General features: G+C 43.4%; 1 protein-coding gene across 8 annotated transcripts in view; it reads left to right on the forward strand.

Moving 5' to 3' along the window:
* The window catches only part of LOC122898008 (zinc finger protein 780A-like), a 59,044-nt gene that overhangs the window by 35,803 nt on the left and 6,484 nt on the right, over positions 1–16,757 (forward strand). For 5 of the 8 annotated variants that reach the window (XM_044236191.1, XM_044236192.1, XM_044236193.1 and 2 more), the window contains 3 exons: positions 9,004–9,058; positions 9,314–9,440; positions 11,213–11,311. In XM_044236191.1, coding sequence (XP_044092126.1) covers positions 9,014–9,058; positions 9,314–9,440; positions 11,213–11,311 — 271 coding nt within the window. In that variant the 5' untranslated portion in view covers positions 9,004–9,013. Of the gene's footprint in view, positions 1–3,255; positions 3,533–3,558; positions 3,585–4,048; positions 4,099–9,003; positions 9,059–9,313; positions 9,441–11,212; positions 11,312–16,757 lie in introns of those variants that run through there. The other 3 variants (XM_044236195.1, XM_044236189.1, XM_044236190.1) reach the window with 3 other exon arrangements.

Here is a 16,757-nt window from a genome sequence, read left to right on the forward strand (position 1 = left end):
CCATTATACTGGTACATTGTTTAAGATAGTGAGATACTGATGCAAGGGAAGAGAAATTGACCAGTGGTATAGAATAGAGTCTGGTAATAAATCCTTGCATATATAGTGACCTGATTTATGACAATTATGCTACAGCAATGCAGTGATGCTGCTCCAAGTCAATTCCAGATAGTTAGAGACTCTGTAAATATTAAATAAAGTTTTTAGAGGGAGCAGAAGAGAATACCTTCTTGACTTTGGAGGAGACAAAGATATACATTTTAAAAATATTTATTTATTTTTGAGAGAGAGAGAGCGTGTGCAAGTGGGGGAGTGTTAGAAGGAAAGGGAGAGAGAGAATCTCAAGCAGACTCCCGCTGATATGGGGCTCAATCTCAAACCCCTGAGATTATGGCCTGAGCTGGATTCAAGAAGCAAATGCTCAACCGACTGAGCCATCCTGGCACCCTAAGACAAAGATATTTGTAACAGGACACAAGAAATATTAACCATAAAATAAAAGTATTGCAAGTTGTAATATATTAAAATGAAGAACATTTTTCCAATGGCAACATTAAGGGACTGAAAATCAACCCACAGAATGAGGGAAGATACTTTCTTTTTTTAAAAAAGATTTTATTTATTTATTTGACAGATCACAAGTAGGTAGAGAGGCAGGCAGAGAGAGAGATGGGGAAGCAGGCTCCCTGCTAAGGAGAGAGCCCCATGCGGGGCGTGATCCCAGGACTCTGGGATCATGACCTGAGCCATGTTTCTCCCTCCCCAAGCCCCTGGCAGCTACCATTTTACTCACTGCATCTATGATCTTGACTATTTTGGATTCTACATATAACTAAGAGAATATTTGTCTTTCTCTATCTGGCTTATTTCACCTGCCATAATGTCCTCCACGTTTTTCAGTGTTGTCACAAATGGCAGGATTTCCTTCTTTTTAAAGGATGAATAATATTCTACTGCATGTGTGTGCCACAATGTATGTCCCTGCATCCTGTTTTCCATAGTGGCTGCACCAATTTACATTTCCACCAACAGTACACAATGATTTCCTCTTCTCCACATCTTCACCAACACTTATTATCTTTTCCTTTTTTTCTTTTAATGATGGTCACTCTGACAGATGTGAGGTAATATTTCACTGTGTTTTGATTTGCATTTCCCTGGTGATCAGTGTTATTGAGGACTTTTTCATGTACCTGTTGGTCCTTTGCATGCCTAGAAAAATGTCTATTCGGGAGCTTTGTCCATTTTTATATTATATTTTTTATTAAAGATTTCTTTTAATTTTTATTTATTTGACAGAGATCACAAATAGGCAGAATAGCAGGAAGAGAGAGAGGAAGGGAAGCAGGTTCCCCACTGGGCAGAGAGCCTGATGCAGGGCTCGATCCCAGGACGCTGGGATCATGACCTGAGCCAAAAGCAGAGACTTTAACCCACTGAGTCACCCAGGTGCCCTCCTTTGTCCATTTTTAAATTAAATATCTATAGATCTGAGCTCTTAAAAACTACAGGAGTTCCTTATTTTTTAAATATTAACCCTTTGTTGTATATATAATTTACAAATACTTTTTCCCTAATCTGTAGGTTGCCTTTTCGTTTTTCTGACTTTTTTTTTTTTCCTATGAAGAACGTTTTGACCTTGAATTAGGTAGGCTCACTTGTTTATTTTTGCTTTTGCTGTTTGTGCTTTAGGTGTCATATCCAAGAAATCATTGCCAAGACCAACACCAATGAGCTTTTTTTCTGTTTTCTCCTAGGGGTTTTGTGTTTTTATGTCTCATGTTTAATTTTTAAATACATTTTGAGTTGATTTTTTGTGTATGGTATAAGATAAGGGTCTATTCTTTTGCATATGGTATCCTGTTTTTCCAGCACCATTTATCCAAGAAACTGTCCTTCCACGTTACGAATTCCCGGCTCCCTTGTTAAAGACTGTTTGACTGTATATGTGTGGGTTTATTTCTGGGTTCTGTATTCTAGTATATGTGCTGCCAAAGTGAGCACTGGGTTCTCTATTCTGTTCCATTGATCTGTGTGTCTGTTTTTATTCCAGGACCATGCTGTTTGATTACTATGGCTTTATAATATAATTTGAAGTCAGGAAGTGTGATGCCTCCAACTTTATACTTCTTGCTTAAGATTGCTAGGTGCCTGGGTGGCTCAGTGCGTGAAAGCCTCTGCCTTCAGCTCAGGTCATGATCTCAGGGTCCTGGGATCAAGCCCTGCATTGGGCTCTCTGCTCAGCAGGGAGCCTGCTTCCTCCTCTCTCTGCCTGCCTCTTGCCTGCTTGTGATTTGTCCCTGTCAAAGAAATAAAATCAGGGCGCCTGGGTGGCTCAGTGGGTTAAAGCCTCTGCCTTCGCTCAGGTCATGATCCCAGAGTCCTGGGATCGGCCAGCATCATCGTGCTCTCTGCTCAGCAGGGAGCCTGCTTCCTCCTCTCTCTCTGCCTGCCTTTCTGCCTACTTGTGATCTCTGAGTGTCAAATAAATGAATAAAATCTTTTAAAAAAATTAAAAAAAGAAGTAAATAAAATCTTTTAAAAATTATTTAAGATTGCTTATTTGAAGGCTTTTGGGCTTCCATCTGAATTTTAGGATTTTTTTTTCTATTTCTGTGAAAAATGCCACTGCAACATGATAGGGCTTGCATCGAATTTGCCCATTACTTTGGGTAGTATGGACATTTTAACAATATTCTTCCAATCCGTGAACACGAGATGTCATCCCATTTATTTTTGTGTTTTCTTCTATTTCTTTCATCAAGGATAATTTATGCACCTCCTTGGTTAAATTTGTTCCTACGTTTGTATTGTTTTGATGCTATTGTGAATCAGACTGTTTTCTTAATTTTTTTTTTCAGGCAGTTTGTTAGCGTACAGAAACACAGTTGAGTTTTGTACGTTGATTTTGTATCCTGCAACTTTAATAAATCTGTTTATTCCACAGTTTTTGGTGGAATCTTTAGGGTTTCCTATATATAGGATTCCGTCTCCTTTAACATTTATGCACATCTGCATTTTTCTCCATAAAGAGAAAAGTAAGTTACAGAGACTCTAGGAAGAAGCAATGTTCTCTCAGGGGAACCCTCAGTCACCAGCAGCCTGCACCTGCACGCTCCTGGGGGCTAGAACTCCCACAAATCTCTGGGCTGAGCTCCGTTAGGGGCGGACCCAAGTTGCATGCTGGGAACCTTCTGAAACCGCAGAACGCTGGGCTTCGGAAGCGTTTCCACTTTGGGACTGCATTTCCCAGTGGCCACCACGGGGAGTCAGCGACCACTTCCGGCCATCCCAGGGTCGTCGTCGTCGTCGTCGTCGTGGTGGGGCGAGGCCGTTAGGTCTAGGAAGGAGTCGGGGGCTGCTAGAGAGAGGCCTCTGCTGAGCAGGACCCCAGCCGGAGGGACCCGCCAGTGTGGGTGGGCAGACAGAGGCGCTCAGGACAGGCCGCTGACAGGCACCCGAAGGAGCCTCGCCTGAGCGTGCGCGCGCAGCGAGGAGGGGGATTGTGCGACCGCGAGAGGCGGACGTGGAGGTGGGGCGGGGGGAAGGCTGCGTGAGGGCGCTCCTGGTGCTGAGGTGCTATGGTAACGGAGACGGGGCGTGGGGACACTGAGTGTGCTTTGCTGTGGCTGTGTGTGTGTGTCACTGGGACCAGTGGGCCCTCCGCTTCCGCCGTCTTCTCCCCTCCCAGCCACGTGGCTGTAGCCTACCAGTGGACCCAGTAGGGAGGTCGGATACTGTCCCTAGAATGAAAGTTTCCCTCTGAAAGCCCAGGCCTGGACTTAGGAGTTTCAGAGCTGCAAGTGCTTGTCTGCGTCCTGCACGGGGGCAGCTAGCTCCATGTTCAGAACCACCGCATTTTCAGAGCACTGTCCCCAGGAACCAGCTTCCAACTCGGGGACCGATTGCTCCTTTCACTCCCAACCCATTTTGTGCGAAGTAAGGGAGGTGTGACTCTGGAGGGTGCTTTCAAATTTAGTCTGCCGTCCAAGAAAAGCCTGGGGTCTCATGCTCGCCTTTTCCTTCCCCTTCTACCATTATCCATAAGGACCCCGGGAAGGATGAGAGTATAACTATTGCTGCACGTCAAAGTCAAGGGTGAGTTCCAGCTTTGTTTTGCATAAGAAAGGCGTTTTTGTTTTTAGAATATAGAGGTTCCAGTAAATTTTCAGGAAATGTAGGGAGACGTGCAAATTGATACCCCACCATTTGGTCCCCCGTTGCCTCTCACCTCTTCACTTAATATTCACTTGGTAAATAATTTGGTATACACCAAAAACAGTTTGGTAAATGTGTTCACATCTTCTTGTGCACTCCGTTTTTCTAAGATAACACGGAAATAAACCTCCAGCGATTAATGCTAAAACTTAATTTTAGACTCTGATTTGGTAAGAAGGAAATTAGTGTTCAGGTAGAGTCACACACTGGATATCTTTTGATCTGTTAGGGCCTGCTTTTCGAAGACGAGAAGAATGGAGATGATTAGTCGATTTCAGTCAGTCTGAGGCTTTCAGAAAAGGGAAAGTGCTAGCGAAAGAAGTCGGTATCGGTAAGAGCCAGGATTTTTCCAGGGAGTCCCATCAGTGAAATTTGTATCATTGGCCACATCTGTTTGAAGTTTGGCAGCTCTAGTTGTGTGTGGGTGTCCTTTTGCATGGACCATAAGAAGCGATACTGTGTGGTTGAGAGTAGGGGCTGTGGACCCAGAGTATCTGGGTTGGAATATTGGCTCTTTCTGGCTCTCAGGTTTGTAATGAATGTTAGATGGGTTAATATGTATAAAGCCCCTTAGAGCAGTGCCAGGTTTACAGTAAGTGCTTGGTAACGTTTTAGCTGTTGTGTGTATGTGTTTTTGCTCATTTCTCTCAATTTCTATACAACGTGGGCCTTAGGAATATGTGATCCATGATTGCTGCCTGCATGTTAAGACAAGGAGTGAGATGCTCAGGCGATAATAAAAATTCTTGGGGCACCAATGTGGCTCAGTTGGTTAAGCATCTGACTCCTGATTTCGGCTCAGGTTGTGGTCTCAAGAGTTGTGGGATCAAGCCCTGTGTGGGTCTCCATGCTGGGTTTGAACCTGCTTAAGGTTTTCTTGCTCTCCCTCTGCCCCTCCCTCCCCTTCTGTCTCCCTCTCTTAAGAAAAAAAGAATAAAAGTGCTTAACCTGAGTTGCTGTGACTCCATTTATGGTCTCAGGGGACAACAAATCCCTTCAAATAGTATACGAAAGTGTTATGGTGGATTTGGTGGGGTAAGTGTATAGTTTCATGAGATTATTCGAAGCATGCATGACCTAAAAGGCTTGTACTCATAGGTGTAGATCAGTAGTTCCTAACAGGGGGTGATTTTGCCCTCCGGGAGACATTAGTGATATTTAGAGGCAGCTTTGGTTCCCACACTGGGGGCCAGTGATAGTTGGATCAAATAAGTAGAGGACAGAGATGCTACTAACTTTCTATAGTGCACAGGAGAGCCCTCCCCACCTTCCTTCCCGCCCCACCCCCGAAACAAAGACTTTCCTGGTTTAATATGGCATTAATGCTGAGGATGAGAAACCCTGGAGTGCTATTTAAAATGATCTTGTACAAACTGAGTAGTTAAGCAAATCACACTAGACTCGTGATGGAGTATTATGCACTTAGGAAAATTACATTCCTAAATAATCATGAAAAGAGAAAACGTTTGCTCTCGTGTTAAACAGTATTCATGTTAGGGACAGTAATACTCAAGAAGATGTATACGAGTCCCATTTACTAAGCAAGGGCATTCTGTAAGGATTCTCTCCAAAATGATGTTTTTCATCAGTTTCTTAAGAAAACCAAGCCTGGTACTGTGTATATGCTTATGATTTTCTTACTCAGTCTGCAGGTGCCACTTACCTGCATTGTGTTTTTTCAGAATCTTGATCATGGAAATTTCTGATTGTCTTGGTGAGAAACAGGTAAAGGAGATTAGAACTGGTTGCTGTTAATTGTGATAGTCACATTGATTTGTCGACTCTCATTGACAAGCTCTGTTCTTTAATGACTGAAAGTACCCACTTCCTGATAGCTCTGTTTTTGTTTTTATGGTTTAATTTGGAAGTAGCTTTACTGTGGGTCTTTGTTTGTTTGTTTTGGGTTTTGTTTGTTTTAGAGAAACAGCATGAAGCAGGGGGAGGGAGGGGCAGAGTGAGAGAGGGAAAAATCTTTGGCTTCAGGCTCAGTGTGGAGCCCCATTCAGGGCTCTATCTCACAACTCTGAGATCATGACTTGAGCCATAATCAAGAGTTGGATACTTAATTGACTGAGCCACCCACGCACCCCTTTATTGTCTATTTTTGATGATGGAATAGTGCAAAACTTATTTTTAAGGAACTTAAGAAGAAAGTTAAAATTACAGTACCACCCTCTAGAGGTAGTCATTATCTATGCCTTGGTTTATATTTTTCCAATTTTTTTTTTGTGTGTGTGAATGCGAGCATTTTGTTTCTGTAGAATAGAATCAGAATCAGTTCAAAAAACAAACCAAGCCATTGTTTTCATTCATTTCTGGGCCTGTGAGAGAGGGCATAACACCATTGCCTCTCCTTGAGGCTTCTGGCTTGGAAGACTCCTTTTCTCCTTGTCTTTCTGAGAACCCTCTTTGCTAAGGTGATTCTTTAAAAATTTCATTCTCCAAATTAAGCTCTGAATATTTTTGGTTAGCATTCTAAAAAAGAATAGGCCTTACACTATATTTTGTTGTATGACTTACACAAGGGAAAGGAAAACCGTGGAGTTAAGTTTTTTTTAACAAACGTAATCTTTATCCTCAGTTAATATGTGTCATAATGCATTTCCATTGAATTCTCTTAGTATTCTTTTAGGTTTCTTATTTCTCTGGCACAGAAGTCTGAACAAGAGTAACTTTAGAGCAGAGGTTGACAGAGCCCAATCAGAAAAAGTCATCTCGTGTACTTTGAACGTTTACAGGAAAGACACCTCTTTTGGCCTACAGTGTCACCAGGCTTTGACCAAATTATAAGCCCATGGAATTTCTTTTTTTTTTTTTTAAAGATTTTATTTATTTATTTGACAGAGAGAGATCACAAGTAGGCAGAGAGGGAGGCAGAGAGAGAGGAGGAAGCAGGCTCCCCGCTGAGCAGAGAGCCCGACGCGGGACTCGATCCCAGGACCCTGAGATCATGACCCGAGCCAAAGGCAGCAGCTCAACCCACTGAGCCACCCAGGCGCCCAAGCCCATGGAATTTCTATAGAGTTAAAGAAACTGTTGGAAAATTTATACCTTACTTAGAAATTCTAAATCTGTTAAATGCAAAGTGATTAATAGTAGAAGACGATACAGTGGCTGTGTAGGGAATATCGTAGCCAAAATAATAGTTTTATTATTATTTAAACTTTAAAAAAATATTTTATTTATTTGACAGAGAGAGACACAGCAAGAGAGGGAACACAAGCGGGGAGATTGGGAAAGGGAGAAGCAGGCCTCCTGCCAAGCAGGGAGCCTGATGCGGGGCTTGATCCCAGGACCCTGGGATCATGACCTGAGCCAAAGGCAGACGTGTAATGGCTGAGCCACCCAGGTGCCCCCGAAGTAATAGTTTTAGAGATAATAAGCTTTTCTGTTAAGAGGACATGTGAGACTATCAAATGTATACAGGACATTGCTTGGGGCCTACAGACATTTTTTCCTACAAATTATTGTAAACTGCTCAGATAAATATAGATATTTCAGTGTTGATTCAAGAATTGGGAAATAGGGGCGCCTGGGTGGCTCAATGGGTTAAAGCCTCTGCCTTTGGCTCAGGTCATGATCCTAGGGTTCTGGGATCGAGCCCCGCATTGGGCTCTCTGCTCAGCAGGGACCCTGCTTCCCCCTCTCTCTCTGCCTACTTGTGATCTCTGTCTGTCAAATAAATAAATAAAATCTTAAAAAAAAAAAAAAAGAATTGGGAAATAAAGGAAACAAACCCGTTAAGTAAAAACAAGAATTTATTAGAATATCTTGAGTTTTTCCAAGTTCATAGGGAAGTTGTTTAAATCAAAGTTTGTTTCATCTGACTTAGAGAACAGCTTCCTCATAGGAAAAAATACATATAAGTGTACACGTACATATATGTATGTGTTAGTGAATATAACTATATATACATTCCAAGTTACCAACGCACCATAGTTACAATTGTGAAGCACTCTTAAGCAAAAAGTAGAGAATTGGGGCCACAAAGAGTGAAAAGAACTGTTAACATGAAATGTAATTTTCCAGAATTTTTTTCTGTCAATGTCTGTTAGTCTTTACATACATACACATGTTTTATAGATGTCATCATATTCTGCATCCTGTTTTGTAACGTGAGTTTTCTGCTGACCATGTATCTTGAGCATGTAATGACTACTTAGTATTCTGTTGATGCCAGTTTGTATGGGGGATGGGAGGGAAAGGCAGAGGGATGGAGGGAAAGGGAGATTGTGTGAAGCCCTGCCCTGTGTAACCGGCTGGCTTTGGGGGACTTAGAAAGCCAAACTCTACCTGAGTAATTCCATCTACATCCTTCCCAGTTTTCATGCCTTGCCCCACTTCTCCCAATTCTGAGTTCACAGAGAGGTTCTGATGTGGATGATGCGACCCATTCTCAGCCCTGAAAGGTGGGATGGCGAGCGGGAGGAGGATCTGCACAGAGCAGGATAGGGGGGCCCAGTCCTAGGCCTAGTCATGCGTCCCAAGATTGGAGGATCCCTCATGCTAAGATATTTTGGAGGACAGCATGTTCCCCGGGGCTTGGGAGAGCTTGATTTCGTCCAGACTCCTCATGTTTGATGCCAGTTTGTATGGGGGATGGCAGGGAAAGGCAGAGGGATGGAGGGAAAGGGAGATTGTGTGAAGCAGAGAGAGATAAAAGAGGAATTTTAGGGAGTAGTTGAGACATAAAAATGGAAGAAAAAATTGTTGTATTAATATGAGTCACTTAGCACCAAGGCACAGCTTGGCTTGAGCCCTTCTTTGTTTTTTCTCTCTCTCTAGGAGGGGAAGCATGAGGAAGATGTACCAATTTTGTCATTCTAAAAACATGGCCTATGTAAGTCGATATTTCTTCTCCCGAAATATAATGACTTTTTTTTTTTTAGCCATTCCCCGCCAAGTGGGTATCAGTAGATCATCCCACAGCACCCAGCAAGTGTGCTGTGCAGCCACAAGATGCCTCAGGAACCAGCAGGCACGCTGGGAAGCGGCATATTGTCCCTGTCCTGCGTGGTGGTTCTTTGCCTCCTCTCTCTTCACCTTGTGGTAATTTCCTTCAGTTTCACAGTAATGCATGTGTGTGTGGTTTCAGGGATCTCTGTCATTCAGGGACGTGGCCATCAGCTTCTCCCAAGAGGAGTGGGAGTGTCTGGACCCTGCTCAGAAGGCCTTGTACAGGGACGTGATGTTGGAGACCTACAGCAACCTGGTCTCCCTGGGTAAGACTGTCCCCCAGTAGTAGTTCATTCTAAAGATTAATAATACAATAAAGGGATGCCTTGGTTAAGCGTCTGCCTTCAGCTCCGGTCACGATCCCGGGATCCTGGGATCCAGCCCCGCGCTGAGCTCCTGGCTCATTGGGGAGCCTGCGTCTCTCTCCCCTGACCCTGCCCAGTGCTCTTGCTTGCTCTCTTTGTCTCTCTCTTTCTCAAATAAATAAATAAATAAAAATCTTTAACTAATATTACAATAAAATCAGTATTGAACAGTTGTAATTAATAATTTAAATTTTAATAATTAATTTTGTAATTTAAAACAATAATTTAATAAAGTCTTAATGTCTCTTCTCTGGAACATCAGCTTGCTTCACCGTGAGTTTCAGGGCCATCTTTTAAGAAATAGCTGAGTTCCTTCTTGTTCCCAGAGGAAATCGTTTGGAATTTGTCAGGTTGAAAACGGGCCTGTTTTTACAAATTTAGGGGCGCCTGGATGGCTCAATTTGTTAAGCGTCTGACTCTTAGTTTCAGCTCTGGTCATGATCTCAGGGTCATGAGATTGAGCTCTGTGTCGGGCTCCACGCTGGGTGAGGAGTCTGTTTGAGATTTTCTTTCTCCTTCTCTCCTGCCCCCTCTAAAAAATATTACTACAGATGTAACCAGATCTCAACCAAAGGTTTTCGGTTTGTTTTGTTTTGTGGGGTTTTTGTTTGTTTGTTTGTTTGTTTTTGAATATTTAAAAAAATTTTTTCAGGATGCCTCGGTGGCTCAGTCAGTTAAGCATCTACCTTCAGCTCAGGTCACTTATCCCAGTGTCCTGGGATCGAGCGCCGCATCGGGCTCCACACTGAGCATGAAGCCTAAAATTTTTTTTCTGTCTCTCTGCTCTTCCTTCTCCCTGCTTATACTGTCTCTCTAAAACAAACAAAGAGGGCATCTAGGTGGCTCAGTGGGTTGGGTCGCTGCCTTTGACTCAGGTCATGATCTCAGGGTCTTGAGTTCAAGTCCCACATCAGGCTCAGCAGAAAGCCTGCTTCCCACTCTCTCTCTCTGTCTGCCTCTCTGCCTACTTGTGATCTCTGTCAAATAAATAAAATCTTTTAAAAAATAAGTAAATAAAAATAAAACAGAACCCCACAATAAAGCAGCTTCCAAATTAAACCGCAAAAACAAAAACAGAGCTATCAGGAAGTGGGTACTTTCAGTCATTAAAGAACTGAGCTTGTCATGAGAGTCGACAAATCAATGTGACTATCACAAGTAACAGCAACCAGTTCTAACCTCCTTTACCTGTATCTCACCAAGATAATTAGAAATTTCCACGATCAAGATTCTTTTCTGAAAGAACACAGTGCAGATAAGTGGCACCTGCAGACTGAGTAAGAAAATCCATATGCATATACACAGTACCAGGTTTGGGTTTCTTCATTAAGAAACTGATGAGCCTGTTTCTCCTTCTGCTTGCTGCTCCCCATTCTTGTGCTCTCTCTCTGACCAGTAAATAAAATTTTATAAATAAATTTGGGATGCCTGGGTGGCTCAGTTGGTTGAGCAGCTGCCTTCGGCTCAGGTCATGATCCCGGGGTCCTGGGATCGAGTCCCACATCAGGCTCCTTGCTCGGCAGGGAGCCTGCTTCTCCCTCTGCCTCAGCCTCCCTCTCTGTCTGCCTGTGCTCACTCTCTCTGACAAATAAATAAATAAAATCTTTTAAAAAATAAATAAATTTCTATACCATATGTCATGTCATTTCTCTTTTTGTTTGTTTGTTTTTAAGCAGAAAGTTCCATTTCTAAGCCAGATATGATTACCTTACTGGAGCAGGAGAAAGAGCCCTGGGTGGTTTTGAGGAGAGAAACAAGTGGATGGTACCCAGGTGAGTAGAGGAAAAGCCGGCAAAGAGGAGCAGGAGGGTCAGAGAGGGGGTCATACCCCTGAGATGTGGTTTGGAAAAATGCCTTCAAAGACCCAAGGCCTGTTGGATAAAAATGCCCGAGATCTGAGAAGGAAATAAAGATCACACAGCATGGGCTCTCACAGGATCTCCATCTTTTGCTAATTATCTCTAAGTTTTGTTCTTTTATTTCCTCTCCTTTTAGTGGAGTGACCTTTTTTTTTATTTTTAAGATTTTATTTATTTATTAGAGATCGCACGCACATGAGCAGAGGGAGAGGGAGAACCCCAACCAGACTTCCACACTGAGTGCGGGGCCTGCCGAAGGGCTTGATCCCACAACCCTGAGACCATGACCTGAGCCAAAATCAAGAGTCAGACACTTAACTGACTGAGTCATCCAGTCACCCCCCCGACACCCTAGTATAACCTTTTAACATATTTTGCATCCATCTGCTTTCTAGCTCTGCTTTTGCATTTAAATTTCTAAGATTTATTTACTTATTTATTTGACAGAGAGATCACAAGTAGGCAGAGAGAGGAGGAAGCAGACTCCCTGCTGAGCAGAGAGCCTGATGTGGGGCTCGATCACAGGACCCTGGGATCATGACCTGAGCTGAAGGCAGAGGCTTTAACCCGCTGAGCCACCCAGGCGCCCCTGCATTTAAATTTCTATATGTGTTGCTAGGGTCTAAAAAATGTTTTCATATATTCAGCAAATATTTATTGAGGGTCCACTCCAAGCAAAGCACTGTGCTTGGCACTGTCTGTACAGTGAAATGAGCATGACTGACAGAGTCATGCTCTCATGGACTTCACCTGCCCTTGGTAAGACGCGGATCAGTCAAGTAAGCAGATGAGTAAGTCTGTACTGTCGGGAATGATGCTGTGCAGACAGGTGTACAGGAGCAGTGCGGGGAGAATGACAGGGTTGGGTGGTTAGGGAGCATGTCTTGAAGTGGATGTGCTTGCACAGAGTTGTGAAGGAAGGGTTCAGGCCACAAATCTGGGCAGGAGCATTCTAGTCTGAGCAGGACACACAGAGGCCCTGAGCAGGATATGGTCTCTTTATGCCTGGGAGCAGTAAGAAGTTTCGAGCAAAAGAGACGAAGGGATGGTGGGAAGGGAGGTCTGGGAGTTAGGCCAGGACCAGATCCTACAAGATTCTGATTATCATTGTGAAGAACACAGAATGTTTTCTAAGAGTTTCTTAGAGCCATGTTCTGATCTATGTTGAGAGTGATCCTCACTTCTTAGTTTTTAAATAAACTAAGTATGACAAGGACACAGAAAACTGCAACATAGAGAATTGCATGATTAAAAGTACCCAGGCGGGTGGCTCAGTGGGTTAAAGCCTCTGCTTTCGGCTCAGGTCATGGTCCCAGGGTCCTGGGATTGAGCCCTGCATTGGGCTCTCTGCTCAGCGGGGAGCCTGCTTCCCTCTTTCTCTGCCTACTTGTGATCTCTGTCTGTCAAATAATAAAAATTTAAAATATATATATAAAAAAAAAAGTTAAAAAATAAAAGTACCTATACTTGTAACCACCAGGCCATGAGTCACAATTTTGCCAGCTGTTCTGGAAGCCTGTTGTGGGTTTCTTTGCACTCACAAACTTTCCCCTCCCTGCAGGAAAGGTTTTCTCTAGGGTTTTATTGTCTGAGTGAACATCTCCAGTCCGATTTCATTTTACCTATCGTTTTAAAAGTCTTTTAAGTCTCTTTTAGATGAAAGGTTCCTCTTTGGTTTTTTGTGAACTGTTTTTTTCTCGATTAAATTAGAGCATTTGTCCTGTAGTTTCAGACCATCTGGATTTTGCTGACAGCATCCTGTTGTTATGGAGGAACATGTTCCTCTGTCTTCTCTGATGGGTCCAGAACCTTAATCAAACTTTTGGGAAACTTTTTTCCCCCTAGGTGATGGTGACACTCTTCAGTCCATTGACATGTGATGTCTGGATTTCTCGTTCTAGTGATATCAGCAGCCACTGACAGGCAGTAACTATGTCCCTTAATTCGTCAGAGGTTGTAAATTGGTGGATATTTGAATTCTGTCATTTATTCTTTTTTTTTTTTTTAAAGATTTTTATTTATTTGACACACAGAGAGAGAAATCACAGGTAGGCAGAGAGGCAGGCAGAGAGAGAGGAAGAAGCAGGCTCCCCGCTGAGCAGAGAGCCCGACACGGGACGCGATCCCAGGACCCCGAGATCATGACCCGAGCCGAAGGCAGAGGATCAACCCACTGAGCCACCCAGGCACCCTGTCATTTATTCTTTATTAGCTGGAATGCATGTGTAAAAAGAAACTTCACCTTATTTACTACTCAGTTACTCAGTTGTACGGCTCATATGAAAATTGAAGATACATATTCTTTAACTTTGTTTACTGATTTTCTAAATAACGAGTTGGTTTCTTATATCCTTTCAAAGGTGACCTTTTTGGGGGGCACCTGGGCGACTCAGACAGTTAAGCGGCTGACTCTTCATTTTGGCTCAGGTCGTGATCTCAGGGTTCTGGGATCAAGTCCCGTGTTGGGCTCCCTGCTGAGTGGGGAGCCTGGTTCTCCTTCTGCCCCCCAAGCTTGTTTTCTCTCTCTCTCTCTCAAATAAATGAATAAAATCTTAAAAAAACAAGAAAGAAAACTAGATTCACTAGTTGTGAACATTTGGCCACCTTTGCTGTATGTATTTATGTATCTAAATGTTTGAAACCTTTTTTGCTGAACCACTTGTAGGTCTAAGTCACTGATGTTTTGACACAGGGTACCTAAACATTTCACTTTGCATCTTCTAAGAATAGGAAAGTTCCTAATAACCTTTCATTATTCCAAATTAGCTTCATTATCTTAATTAACCTAAATAACATACCATTGTCACACCTAAGAAAATCACCCTATTTCAGGAGTATCATCTGCAGCTCATAGTTCACAGCTCACAGCTAAATTTCTCCCATTTCTCTTTAAAACTTTCATTTATTTGGTTTTGTGGGAGTATGTTTTAATTTAAGATCCAGTCAAAGTTCATGAATTGATTTATGGATCGGTTTACTTTTACTTTTTTTTTTTTTTTTTTTACTGTTAGGCTTTTTTAGTCCCTTTTTATCTGAAGAGCTTCTGTGCCTTAAAATTTATTTAAATTTAAATTTTTTTAAAAAATTGGCTTTTAGGGCACCTGGGTGGCTCAGTGGGTTAAGCTGCTGTGTTCAGCTCAGGTCATGATCTCAGGGTCCTGGGATCGAGTCCTGCATCGGGCTCTCGGCTCAAGGGAGCCTGCTTCCCTCTCTCCCTCTCTGCCTGCCTCTCTGTCTACTTGTGATTTCTCCCTGTCAAATAAATAAATAAAATCTTATAAATAAATAAATAAAATTGGCTTTTATCTCTCTCTCTTTTTCTAAGTCCAGGCTTGTTTTGAATTTTTTTCGAAACTTAAACTATGACATTCTGAATTTTTTTTTTTGAGATTTTATTTATCTATTTGACAGACAGAGATCACAAGTAGGCAGAGAAGCAGGCAGAAAGAGAGGAGGAAGCAGGCTGCCTGCTGAGCAGAGAGCCCAGTGCAGGGCTCGATCCCAGGACCCCGGGATCATGACCTGAGCCGAAGGCAGAGGCTTTAACCCACTGAGCCACCCAGGCACCCCTGATTGGTTCTTTTTAATATTTACTATTTGTTTTCAAAGGTCTCACTAAGATCGTCCACTCTTTACTCAAGTCTAGTGAGTATCTTCATGATCATTACTTTGAATTCTTTATCAGGTACATTGCTTATCTGTTTCATTTAGCTCTTTTGCTGTGGTTCTTTCCTGTTCTTCCATTTGGGACACTTTCCTCTGTCTTCTCATTTTATATAACTCTGTTTCTGTGTATTAGGAAAATCAGTTATAGTTCTTGATCTTGAAAATGGGCACTTGGGTGGCTTAGTGGGTTAAGTGTCTACCTTTGGCTCAGGTCATGAACCCAGGGTCCTGGTATCAAGTCTTGCATCAGGCTTCCTGCTCAGCAGGGAGTCTGCTTCTCCCTCTGCTGCTCCCCCTGCTTGTGCTTGCTCTCTCTGTCAAATAAATTGATTGACTCTTAGGAAGGAAGGAAAGAAAGAAAGAGAGGTAGGCAGAGAAAGAAAGAAGGTCCTGTGGTGCCCTGGGGTGCAGTGTCTGTCATTCACCAGAACAGGCACTTCAGGGTGTCTCTTGTGTGGGTTGCCTGTGCTCTGCTATTGTGGCAGAGCCTCTTTTGCCTTCAGCCCATTGGTGGCAATGGCTCACTTTGCCTGTTCTGGGTAAGGTTTGGTCTCTGTGCTGTTAAGGGGTCTGTTGGGCGTCACTAGGGGCTTGCAGATCGGTGGTGTCAGCAGTCAGACTGGATGCCTGCTCTCAGCCTGTCTACTGGGACTGTAGTTGCACCACCTTGCAAGGCACTCTCTCTGACTTTCCCCCTGAGAGGGGGCCAAGTTCCCTTGCTCACTGGTAGGCAGGACTGGCAGTCACACTGCCTACTTGTAGAACATCTGCCAGGGCTGAAGGTGCACTGATCAGCAGGGGACTCTCTGTACCGCTAGCTATAAGGTTTGGTTGCTGGAACTGTGGGTACACTGGTGCGTGTGCTTATCCTTCCCCTGACCACAAAGGAGGAGTCTCTTTGGAGTGGCACTTGTCCCAACTGGGGCTGCTTGGAAGGTGTGTTGGGGCTGGAGCCTCTCTGGATTGCAGTGGGTTGGATGGGGCAGATCATCAGGAGAATGTGAAGGTGGGGCATGCAGTGCTAGAAGGGTAGGTGCTGTGTGTTTGTACTGGTTTCCTAAAGCTTCCAGCTATCTAGGCAGTGATTGGGGGTGGGCAGGGAATGGTTCCTGCTGGCTCTTTTCTTCTTGGGGAAGTTTCCCAAAGATCCGTGTCCCTCCATCACACATTCTGAGATTAGTAAATAAATGTTCTTCATGTATACCCCAGGTGCTTTTTCAAACTGCTTTTTCTATGTTGTTATCTGAGCAGGTTGTTTGTTATGCTGGCTCTAAAAGGATAGGGACTCGAGTTTCCTGTCACCCTCTGGCTCTCCTAGAACCAAACCTGCTGATTTTTAAAGTACCCAGAGTTAAGGCCCACTGATTGTAAAAACTTGTGAAATTAAGCCCCGCTGGTTTTCAAAACCAAATGTAACAGGACTCATCTTTCCAGTGTGGGTCCCCCATTCCTGGGGTGCCTGGTGTGAAATCTGATCCTCTTCTTTGTGTTTGTGGTATCCCTCCTGTTTGTGGTTATTCTCACTGGGGGTTTGGTTCCCAACTTCATCGCCACCCCTTCTACCCTTTATGATGTGGCCTGGTCTATGCTATTACCTGTGGAAAGTCTGTTCTGCCATTCTCAGGTCATTTTCATAGTTGCACTGATGTGGCTGTTATCTTGGTGTGTCTGTGGCAGGAAGTGAGCCCAGGAT

Source organism: Neovison vison, unplaced genomic scaffold (genome assembly GCF_020171115.1).
Source record: "Neovison vison isolate M4711 unplaced genomic scaffold, ASM_NN_V1 Scaffold_085, whole genome shotgun sequence".
NCBI lineage: Eukaryota > Metazoa > Chordata > Mammalia > Carnivora > Mustelidae > Neogale > Neogale vison.